Genomic DNA, 10,254 nt, shown 5'->3' with positions numbered 1-10,254 from the left:
GTACAGATTATAAAGCAATCAAATTGCACTAATAGAAATGGGGAGGGAAATGAGCAGAGTTCCTTGTCTTGGGAAATTGCCCCTGCCTGTGTATAGTTTATTTACCTAGCAAGTGCGCAAAGTGATAATTTACCGTACAAGTGATTGCAAATGGAATTCGGCCAGCAATTTCGTTCGGTAATAACAGTAGATTATAAAACGAACCCTAAATTGTACCTACTCATCTTGCGGTCTTATAATCTTTCTTCGTATCGCAAATTGAATTTACAATAAAACTAAAATTGATTTTGACTGAATTGCCACAAATAAAGGCCACTGCGTGACGCACTCTTTCGGTTTCCACCGCTAACGCCCTCTAGGTTTTTGTTTTCTTCAGACGCTGTCAAATGTAGAAAGAAAAATTATGTTTTTTCGGTGAAAATTGCTTAATTAGTGGCTGGAAATAGTGCAGAAAATTACTATTCAAGGTAAGAGATCGATTTAGACCCATTTCATGGCGTTTTCTTTGCCTAAAACATTAATTTTTTCGAAGAGATTATAACGTGAATTACTGCCATATTGCAGTTAATAGTTTGGATAGAAAGAGATATCACATATTCGAGTCCGTCTTCGTCTAACATATGTATACATGCCAAACACGGAGAGTTTTTGCGCCAAATATACGTATGTATTTCTAAATACAGGGTTATCATGAAAGAAAGCTCACAATTATGAAGTTCTTAGAAAGTGAAAGAGAGATCAAATTTATCCGAGCTAATTGCTCTGTAAATAAAGCGTATTTAAGGTTTGGCAAATCGGCATTTCTCATTTGAACTAAAACACCACATTGTTAGTTGAAACGAGAGGGGAAACGTTTCCTTTTGGTGACCAAGAAATTATTTTCAGTCACACTGAAACAATACGATTATTCACAAGCCAACCAAGTTCAATTAAAGGACCTAATGTAAGCTAATCCTGGCCACCTCCTGCCGCAGTCTTTTCCTGATCGAATTTCCACCCCATTATTGTTCGCAGGGAAACCCAGATGTTTCCGTCCGACGTTTAAACTATTATTATGCTGATCGAGCTATGATAGAGGGATTACACCCGCAATAAAACCGGCACTGATACATATCAATGCAACCTCAATATGCCTCCACTGCTGCGCTCTATTTATGACCTGGCAGCGGCTTGGTGACAGCAGGAACGCCTACGCCCGACCCTGTTGCCAAACCAACCTCAATAATCCCCCTCTGCGTTCTTCTACCTGTAAATTTAACATCTTAGAAGACCAATTCATAGATGGCGCCCGAGGCGTGGTACTCGTGGAACTCCATGTTTGGCACAAACTCCGAGATTCGGTTAGTTGTTTGAGTAGGTGCGTTGAGCTGCGGCAACTGCGCTTCAATTGCCCTTTTACCATTATGCTAATAGTCATCTTTATTGGATTTGGCGACAAATGTAATACTGCGAGAGAGCCCTAACTGTAGTATGTAACAGTGCGCTATTATTTTAACTTAGGGGGGGTTAATGAAACATTATGGGACGTCCGCGAAATATGTGCCATGGGGATATAAAAACGGGTTTAAAAAAATTGCTCTTTTGGGTGCCTCATGTAATAGAACAACCGGGATATTTTTCCAGTTATTTAACGAGTGAAATAATTTATTATATTTGGAGAAGCGTAAAACCGATGCAAATGATACGAGATCCGCGTTCGCGGAATATAAAGACATCTTTACTGCGCCACTTTTCCTATTTTTATATCTGTTTCATTTCCGTTTTATGTGCCTTATTTATCCACCCTTGCACACGTCACTCCCAGTATTTTACAATCTAATCATGGGGAACGCACTGAAGTAATCCCGGGTTATTTCTCTGGCTGTGTTCCCAGTCACCCATGCGATTCTTCGACCCGGAAAAGGCACGGACCCGGGTTATTACCGACATGGGGAGCCGTTTCGCGAACTTCCCTCTGAACGTCGGGATGGGAATATAAAATAAACCAAGAAGAGTCCCCCCTTTGTATACACAGATATATTTCGCATTGTGCTTTTTTCCCTCTGGTGCAGCAGTCTGCGTTTTATGTGGGGAAAACTCAGAGAATCAATCTCAGTCCGAGTCTCAGCGTTATGCATCACAAGCCGTTGTGACGGTGTTCCTGCTCAAAGGGCGCAACGCAAAGGTGCTTTTGTTTATGTGCCAGGTTCTCCACGCGCGACTCGGTGACTCAGAGCAGGCCGGGTTCGGCCCTGCTTTTTTTCCATATATATATATATATATATAAATTTGAAAGCGCAGGACCGTACTAAAGGCAAATATTTGTTCAGGAATCGGTTTTAAACCGGTTAAATTGACGAATTTCCTGACAATATCAGACCGAACCATCTATGCCGGTTTTCCCAATTTCCATTATGTGTAGGTGTAGGGGTTTTTTTTTTAGCTCACCCTGCCCTAAACCTCCATATCGATTCACAAAAAGTGCGGAGAATTATTCCCTCCACGATGCATTATTTTCCTAGAAACGAAGTTATTCACTGCAAACGTGCCCTGGATGGCAAAATTAACCCTCCAACCCCATAAGCAAGCGACTCCTATGCATACCAACTAAAATACATGTTGGTCTGATTAGTATTTATGACCAAGACGGATGCCTTTTGGCCAACATGCCGGATTTATGCCTGTTTTGCCGAACGAAATCCATATTAATTGCGATCGTTTTTCTGGATTCGCGTCTTAAGAGAACTCCGTTTGATGTTTCGGTGGACGTTGACAAATTTCGGCACGCACATGACTAATGACGTGTCCACGGCAGTTTTTGGCACTCGTTAATTAATAAAGCAGATGTATCAATTAAGTGCCTTGTACCATTGGTGCTTGTACGCAAATTGTAACGTTATTATTTACGAACATATGCGGATATATTATTTGTTCTATCGGCTCTCTCTGCCCGTTTATTTGATAACGCAACTTTATCAAGTGACAATGATTTATTTCCATCAATTTTGCCTGTTTATATAAAATTACGTTTTCGCCTTTGAAGGCACGAATAGTTGGTAAATATCATTAGCGACACCATCAATTATGTAAAATTGTCACCGATCGAGTGTCATTTTGTGGGGGTACAGAAAACGCCATATTTCAAATCCAGATATCCAGATCCACCGCGCAACGTCCCTCTACACACACACACGGACACACACACACACACACACACACACACACACACATACACACACGTACACATACATACATGCACACACACACACACACACACACACAACACACAGCAAGAAGTATGGCGTCGGTCTTGAGCCATTGATCCCCAACTTGTGCCGCCAACTCCAACTGGATTTGCCCTGGATCTGGGCCTTCCTTCATAATTCTTTTTTATGGGCCCATGTGCCACCGGCCAATGTTCGCGACGTATCTTTACCGTTGTTTTGACTTTATTGAGATTAGTTTCATGGGTTTTCCAGTCAAGTGGGATTCGCGCAGACATGCATGACCGTTGACTGGGACAAAGACAACAATGGTACAATTCCCCCCAAGAGCTGTCAAATTCCCCTTGATTGGGCCTAATCCCGGTCCCGGCAGACTGCCTTACGCCCCACAAACTCCACCAGTATCCTAAATAATTTACTGCCAATTATTATCGGGATGCGAAACCGACGAACAAACAACGTTGTTTTGATCAATATTCCTCCTCCTACCCTGCCTTCGCTCCCTCTTGTTGCTTTTGGGTCTTGGAAATGAGCAATATGGAAACGGCAGTGGAGGTAGGCCCTTCATCTGGTTCTTTATTTCAATTGTCGAATTCACTCGTCCTGCCGCCGACGCGTCCGGGACACACACGTAACACCTCGACGTGTCCCCGCCTCACCAATTATCTTTCAATCCGGCACTTCAGGGTCTGACAAATTCCTCTTAGGTTCCAGAAGAATTGCCCTGCGTAATAATTACTTCAAAAGCTAAACGCGGGTAGTAAAAAGGGACCTTTCCAGCGGCTTATTGTTTTAAGGGTGGCCACCCTCAGTTGCCGGAATTCGTCGAATTTCGATTAAATCGCTGCTCATTCAGGGTTTTTAGTTCCAAAAACTCAACATCAAATTGACGATTTTTCGCAGCAAATTTGTCGTGAGTAAACTCCCGTGCTCCTCGGGCGGGATTAAAAAAGCACAGGGCCGCATCTAGGGGCGGTCTAATGAGGGGAATGTGGCGCACGCGAAAGCATTGTTGTTTCGGTGTTTTCGACTGTTTAATTCTTTCAGTTTGGGAAGGGAACGGCTCCTCCGCCCGATTCCGGCACAAATGGCTCAAATTGAGATCTGTTAAAACCCTTAACTCCGAAAAATGATTTTTCGACTGGGATTCATCCCCATAAGCTCTGTTATAGGTTAATTTATCCCAATTATCCCGACGATTACCAGCGTTTTTTTGGATGTTTTGACTACTTTATTAAGCTCGTCACTAATGAGCCGTGACACGCGGGCGTTGCACCAAAATAATCTTTCGGAAAGCCGCAAAACAGCCACATTAAAAGCTCGTCTTGAACCGTTTTCAATAAGTGATATAAGGATTAATGGCAAACCCCCTTAATCCCCTAATCCCACCTTCGCTCCAATTCTTTCCAATTTGATTGCTTCAACGTAATAATTATTCAAACATTTTATTTCGCTTTGACATTTATATGGTGACATATTACAGTAATTAATTCCGCCGTTCGCGCCACCTTCAGATAAAATGCAAACTAATATCGCCTTCCGATAATTATAAGATAACGACTGGGAAAATATTGTCAGATGATCGGAATCGACTGATTTATTGGATAAACGGGTGGAAATGAAAAGCGTGGAAAGGGGGGGCACACATGTGCTTCCTCCAATTGAGGCAGAGACGCTCACTAAAGTGCTCTGTGCGGAGTTGTCGTCCTCTCCGCAGGAACAAAAAAATCCCTCCACAAAGGTAAATCTATAGAAAGACGGGGGCAATAAAGAAATGATATAAAATAATAAGGCTGAGCCAGGTAAAGAGCGTCGACAAATAGATCAAACCCGCCACGATCCGCAATTGAGTAGAAAGCTTTGGTAATGATCTCCTTTGAGCCTCCGGATGAGGCAGATATAAATTTGTGGCGCGCCCGCTAACTCCCTCCTTTGGGGGCCAAAATGGCGCCCGTCGGGGGCCCGTTCCCATGGCGACCGGTGTCTTGGGGCGGCAGCATGTGACGACACCGGGCCCGGCTCCCCGAACCCGGGCCCAGTCTTAGGGCCGCCCGCAAGCGGCCAAAATATGCCCGGAATGGCACGAACGCATTGGCGGGTAACGGTGTTGTAAATACGGTAAATTGAAGACGCATTTCCTTTGTGAGAAAAACATTGATTTCCTCACGTCCCTGCGCGAATTTCCGCCTGGGAACGGGACGTAATTAATCATAGGATGATTCGCTTAGGCGGCATGAAAATTCACATCGGTTCGCTCGCGCATTTTCATAAATCAACCGCCAAAAGGGATGGTGTCAGGACGAAGGGCACGGAAGCCGCGATATCCCTTAAGACCCGCACGGCTCGTTGTTTCCAATTATGCAAGGAGGAGACTTTGCGCTTAATTTAGCGCAGCGCCCGACCAAGTCAAGCCTTTGCCCTTTACCAGAACTCCTAGAAGAAATTTGTCGCTTTGATACCTTTAATCCTTTATGCAATAAGAGCACATCCGCAATTAAAGGCAAATTCTATTAAAATTGTTGAACAAGCGGCAATATTTCACTGTCACTTAAGACCGATTAGCCCTACTGATTTTAGACGCATAAGATGATTTTGATCAGTTATTCAGAGCAAAACATTTAAGGTGAAACAAGGAAACTGTTTATGAGCGTTGTTCCATTCACCATCGCATCAAGAAAACTAAAGATGGACAACTTACTTTCGTAGCTTTTCCGTTTCTACATTTATTTCAAAGAGTTCAGCGCCGACACAGCAAATCTAGCTTTCGCTCAAAACCACACGTTTAATGGAAAAGATCAACAACAATTAAAAAGTGTGTCGCAAAATGACGTAATCAAGTTTATGATCGATTGCATTATAGGAAGTAGGTGGCCACTGCGTGTCCCCGTCAGACGACGATAGTTCAGCGGAATGGCCGGACTTATAGGTGATTAATGTTAATCAGATGACATTGGTTTCAATCCTCAGCGTCGGCAAAATCACTCTTTTCGATTTGATACCTTCAATCCTTTACTTCGAACAAATACAGCCGGAATTAACATTAAACTTTATTAAAATGGTAAAACACGTAAATTATTGTGGAAGGTAAATAAAAAACAACTATCACAGTACATAATAAATAAACGTAGAAAAAGTCGAATTAGTAACTCCAGTATGATGCAGAAAGGAATTGGCAAGAAGAAGCGTTACGTCTACGTAACAAAATCAATTCGCTGATAAATACTTCAATAGAACGATGACAAATCTTACTTTACAGCCCAAAAACCTATATTATCCTCATGCTATTGGCACAGGCATGATTCAATCTAAAATCGACGTAAATCATCCCGGTGTTATGCCAATAATACAACGCTCCGACCACGAAAAGATGCCACCACTGGTGCGAGTGGCCCAGGAAGTCAAACTTTCCGGCTGCCCATCTTTCCGGAATCTTCGTTATGTATATCAAAAAAGCGGCTCCGCTGATAACGTACATGCCCAGCACTCTGGGCAGCAATAGCTGCAACAAAACCATCAAAATCAAGAGAAAAATTCCGAAAAAACTTACGTTCACGACCGGGCTTTCGAACCAGCCCATGCTGGTGCCCCAGTGGAAGGTAGGGACCACGCCGTAGGCAGCCCAGGATACGAAGGTTATGATTTTGATGTTTTCGTTGATTCCCAGGCTGGGGATTTGCAGGATCATGGCTATGATGAAGATTATCGTCACTGTGAGCAAGTAGAAGTTCTGCAGAAACTGAAAATAGGTTTGGTTGAGGGTGCGGCCGTGTCTGTTTTTATTTTTTTATTCGTTTTTTTTTTATTAGAGTTGCTACATGCGTAGATTTTCTCTAGAACTTTAGCGATATTTTGTTAACTTTCTGAGCGTTGTGGTAAGTCGGAGTTTCGGTCAATTGTACATTGATTGTCGCACCAATTGGACAAAAGAAAAAAATGTATAAGGGTTATGGAAATCTCTCTTTTAATGCTTCAAGAATGTATTTGTCCAAGAACTTTTAAGAAATCCATGATTACCATTTCACGAGCATAAAGGAGAAAAATGTACATCGAAATTCATATTAATGAAAATATTCATTAGAAGAACTAAAGTCGGCCTCTATCGGCAATAGCCCCAAGTTTTTACATTTCAGTAATGTTGTTCGTCAAGAAATTCGGTACTTGTGTGCATGATGTGGAGATGGCGCTGTGGGCACGTAATACTGTGGGGTTTCTTCGTCAATTTGTTAATTTATGGTGTCGTTTTTCCTAATAGAAACTACAAAGACGGCGCGATCGTTATTAGGAATCCTATCCCACTCGATAAATTTTCATTATTTCAAATCTTAGAACTTGTTTTTAGGAACAATTTTTGCGTCACTAATTGCACGAGAAATGGTTTTTGCCCAGTTGGTAACACAAAACCCATACCTGATCGCACCAGAAGGCATAGTAAATTCCAGACACATAAATTCCATACAGAGACAAGGCAATTCCAAATAAGTCATATGACAAAAAATAGTAACAATCCTCCTCAGAGCGGCAGCAAAATGTGTGGTAAATGGCCGACAAGGCCATGCAAGCCTAGAAAAGGAATTTGTTTAGAAGTTTTTTTCAAAATATTTCTGAAAACTTACCTGGAAGAAAATCAGGATAATCCCCACCAGAATTTTGTCGCTCAAAGGCGCCTCTATCTTCAGTATCATTAAATCGTACACCGTGAGGCTAATGAAGAGGATAAATCCGAAGATGTGTGACCAGATGTTTATGGTCTCATTAGTCCACCAGAAAATACTGAATTTAATTTAAATTCAAATCCGAAATTTCTACGAGATTCCTGATATGTACCTTTCTTTACACAACTGGGTAGACAATAACCCTCGATATCCACTCCTGATGAAAGAGTTATGCCTCATGTACTCAGGAGCCTCGTCGAAGCTCAAGAGCCTACGGGCCTTTTCATAGTAGATTTCATCGCATAATTTTAAAGTTTCTTTTTCAAAATTGTCATCGTCTTCTTCTTCGGTGGGAGTCAAGTCTTCAAGGAGAGAGTCGGTGTGATCGTGCACGTGAAGCATCTCCTGCAAAAAATGCATTAGGAATTCATGAAATGATGAGGCATTGAATAGAGGCAAAGGTCAAAGAAACATTACATAACAAATAAAACATTGACTTTGCTGTTCGGTCAATAAAGCACGTTTGTTCGGCGTCATTGGCGTGGTTTGAATTAGCTTAATTGTTTAAATAATTTAATTATCAGGTTTGGCCCCCTTTCATTTGAGTTTGAGGCTATTTCGTCTATAGTTCGAAAAACAAATGTCTTTGTAAACATTTATTTCACACAGTGCAGCGACATACATAATTGCGGATAGAAAGTTATTTAATGGCGGAATGAAATCGCCCGTTTACCTTCACCGAGGTATCATCACACGTTGGATAGCAGGTATCGTTGTCCGAAGAATCCCCCGAAACCAGCTCTGTTTTTGCGCAAATGGTGACCGTCATCTCTGGAACCAAAAAAATTGTGACAAAGAGAAATGCTATTTGATTAGTGATGAGAGCGAGGAAAAAATTATTCTCCTTGTGAGTTTCACGTTATTGACTTTATCGCGGAGATTTGCTTTGGAGAAAGTTCCAACAAGAGAAGATTTTTTGCACCAACCCAGAACTCACCGCTTCATTTGGTGACAATCCCATGATCGCTAACAAGCAAAAAGTTTTCTTTGTGTGCAGCACGAAACAACATTAATACGTAAATAAGAAACTTCAAATGCTAGAGGTGTTATTATTTCTGCCTCGCTCAAGAAGCCTATAACGACTTTCACCAATGTGTTATATGACCATTTCCTTAGTTAAAACCTAAATCATACGGAGATCTCGATAACTGACGAAGTATGGAACTACAGTCGCAGGAACGTCAGAGGGCTAGTAGAGCTACAAAGCTTTCTCGGGGAATTACCTATGCAACAAGAAACTGACAAGAACCAATAAGACCCTCGTCAAGTCCAAATAACGTCTCTGGTTATGCGACGAGGAAAGCGTCTTACCTGCTATAGTAAAAAACCACAGGAAAACGGGACTGAAATTCCCGAAATCTATACGTTTGCTATTAATCGACTTTACCACACGCTTTCTATAATGGCGATGATGAGGATTCAGGCCATGTACGCGAACACGCAGGAGAACTGCCCGAACCGCGGTCGGACCGCTACTACTACTGCAAAATTATGGTAAAAGTTAAGCGATAGACCCATTCTGAATGGGGATTTGTTAATGCAAATCGCACTTAAGTTTTTCTATTATTGTTGTCATTAAAATGCGATGTTTGGCGATTTCCATTTCTGCCTATAAAAACTCAACATATTTCTGTTAATGTGGAAATTGCCATTTCTTCTGAAGGTCTGTCCTGATGTCTCCTCGTATCACGCGTTTCTTCAGCGACTATCTCAAAAGGTTTCCGCACATGTACCGGTAACGAGGCAACACATTTTATTACCATTTAAGGTGAACATTTTTTTCAATATTTCTACTTAATTTAAGACTACCAGATGATGTGAAGGCCATAGACAGAAAACTATTCAAGGTACCACATCGAAATCATGAAAAAGGAAAAGACTCCTGAAGAAAAATCATTCACCACCGCGTCAAGAATATGTATATATATATATATAATATACGTATTACTGCGTTCATGGACTAGAGCAATTTCCTTCAAAGGCCTTATCATCAGTTATTATTTCACAAAATGGATCCCATAAAAGTGCAATCCAAGAATAAAACCTACAGTATCAGGTTTAAAGTTCGACTCATGAGGGGAAATGGCTACCAAGGGCCGCGTCAACTCACGACGACTCAATGTACGACCTGCTGACCAGGAGGTGGAAGGTTCTTTTGCAAATGTAAAATTTTGTAAGAACAGATGAAGAAAAATGAAACAATATTACGAACATCATAATCATCACATTTTCCGATGAGATAAGACGAAGAAGTTCTCTCACTCATTAGCGGTTTTTCAAATTAACTAGAACTGATTATTACCGGCTTTGTGCAACTCCATACTCCGCCTAATAAAAAC

At 41.6% G+C, this 10,254-nt stretch overlaps 1 protein-coding gene across 1 annotated transcript; it reads right to left on the bottom strand.

The window, feature by feature from the left end:
- Nucleotides 1–6,256: 6,256 nt before the first annotated feature.
- On the bottom strand, nucleotides 6,257–9,413 carry LOC136345874 (progestin and adipoQ receptor family member 3). Its single transcript, XM_066294535.1, has 7 exons — nucleotides 9,227–9,413; nucleotides 8,589–8,686; nucleotides 8,028–8,260; nucleotides 7,817–7,973; nucleotides 7,611–7,763; nucleotides 6,751–6,939; nucleotides 6,257–6,702 (listed from the first exon to the last, which is right to left on the bottom strand). The coding sequence occupies exons 2-7, from the start codon at nucleotides 8,682–8,684 to the stop codon at nucleotides 6,469–6,471; spliced, it is 1,062 nt and encodes a 353-aa protein (XP_066150632.1). The 5' UTR covers nucleotides 8,685–8,686; nucleotides 9,227–9,413; the 3' UTR covers nucleotides 6,257–6,468.
- Nucleotides 9,414–10,254: the final 841 nt, after the last annotated feature.

Source organism: Euwallacea fornicatus, chromosome 21, assembly GCF_040115645.1.
Source record: "Euwallacea fornicatus isolate EFF26 chromosome 21, ASM4011564v1, whole genome shotgun sequence".
In the NCBI taxonomy this organism is placed as follows: Eukaryota; Metazoa; Arthropoda; class Insecta; order Coleoptera; family Curculionidae; genus Euwallacea; species Euwallacea fornicatus.
Note: the sequence above shows the minus strand (reverse complement) of the source record. Positions and strands in the feature narration are given on the sequence as shown.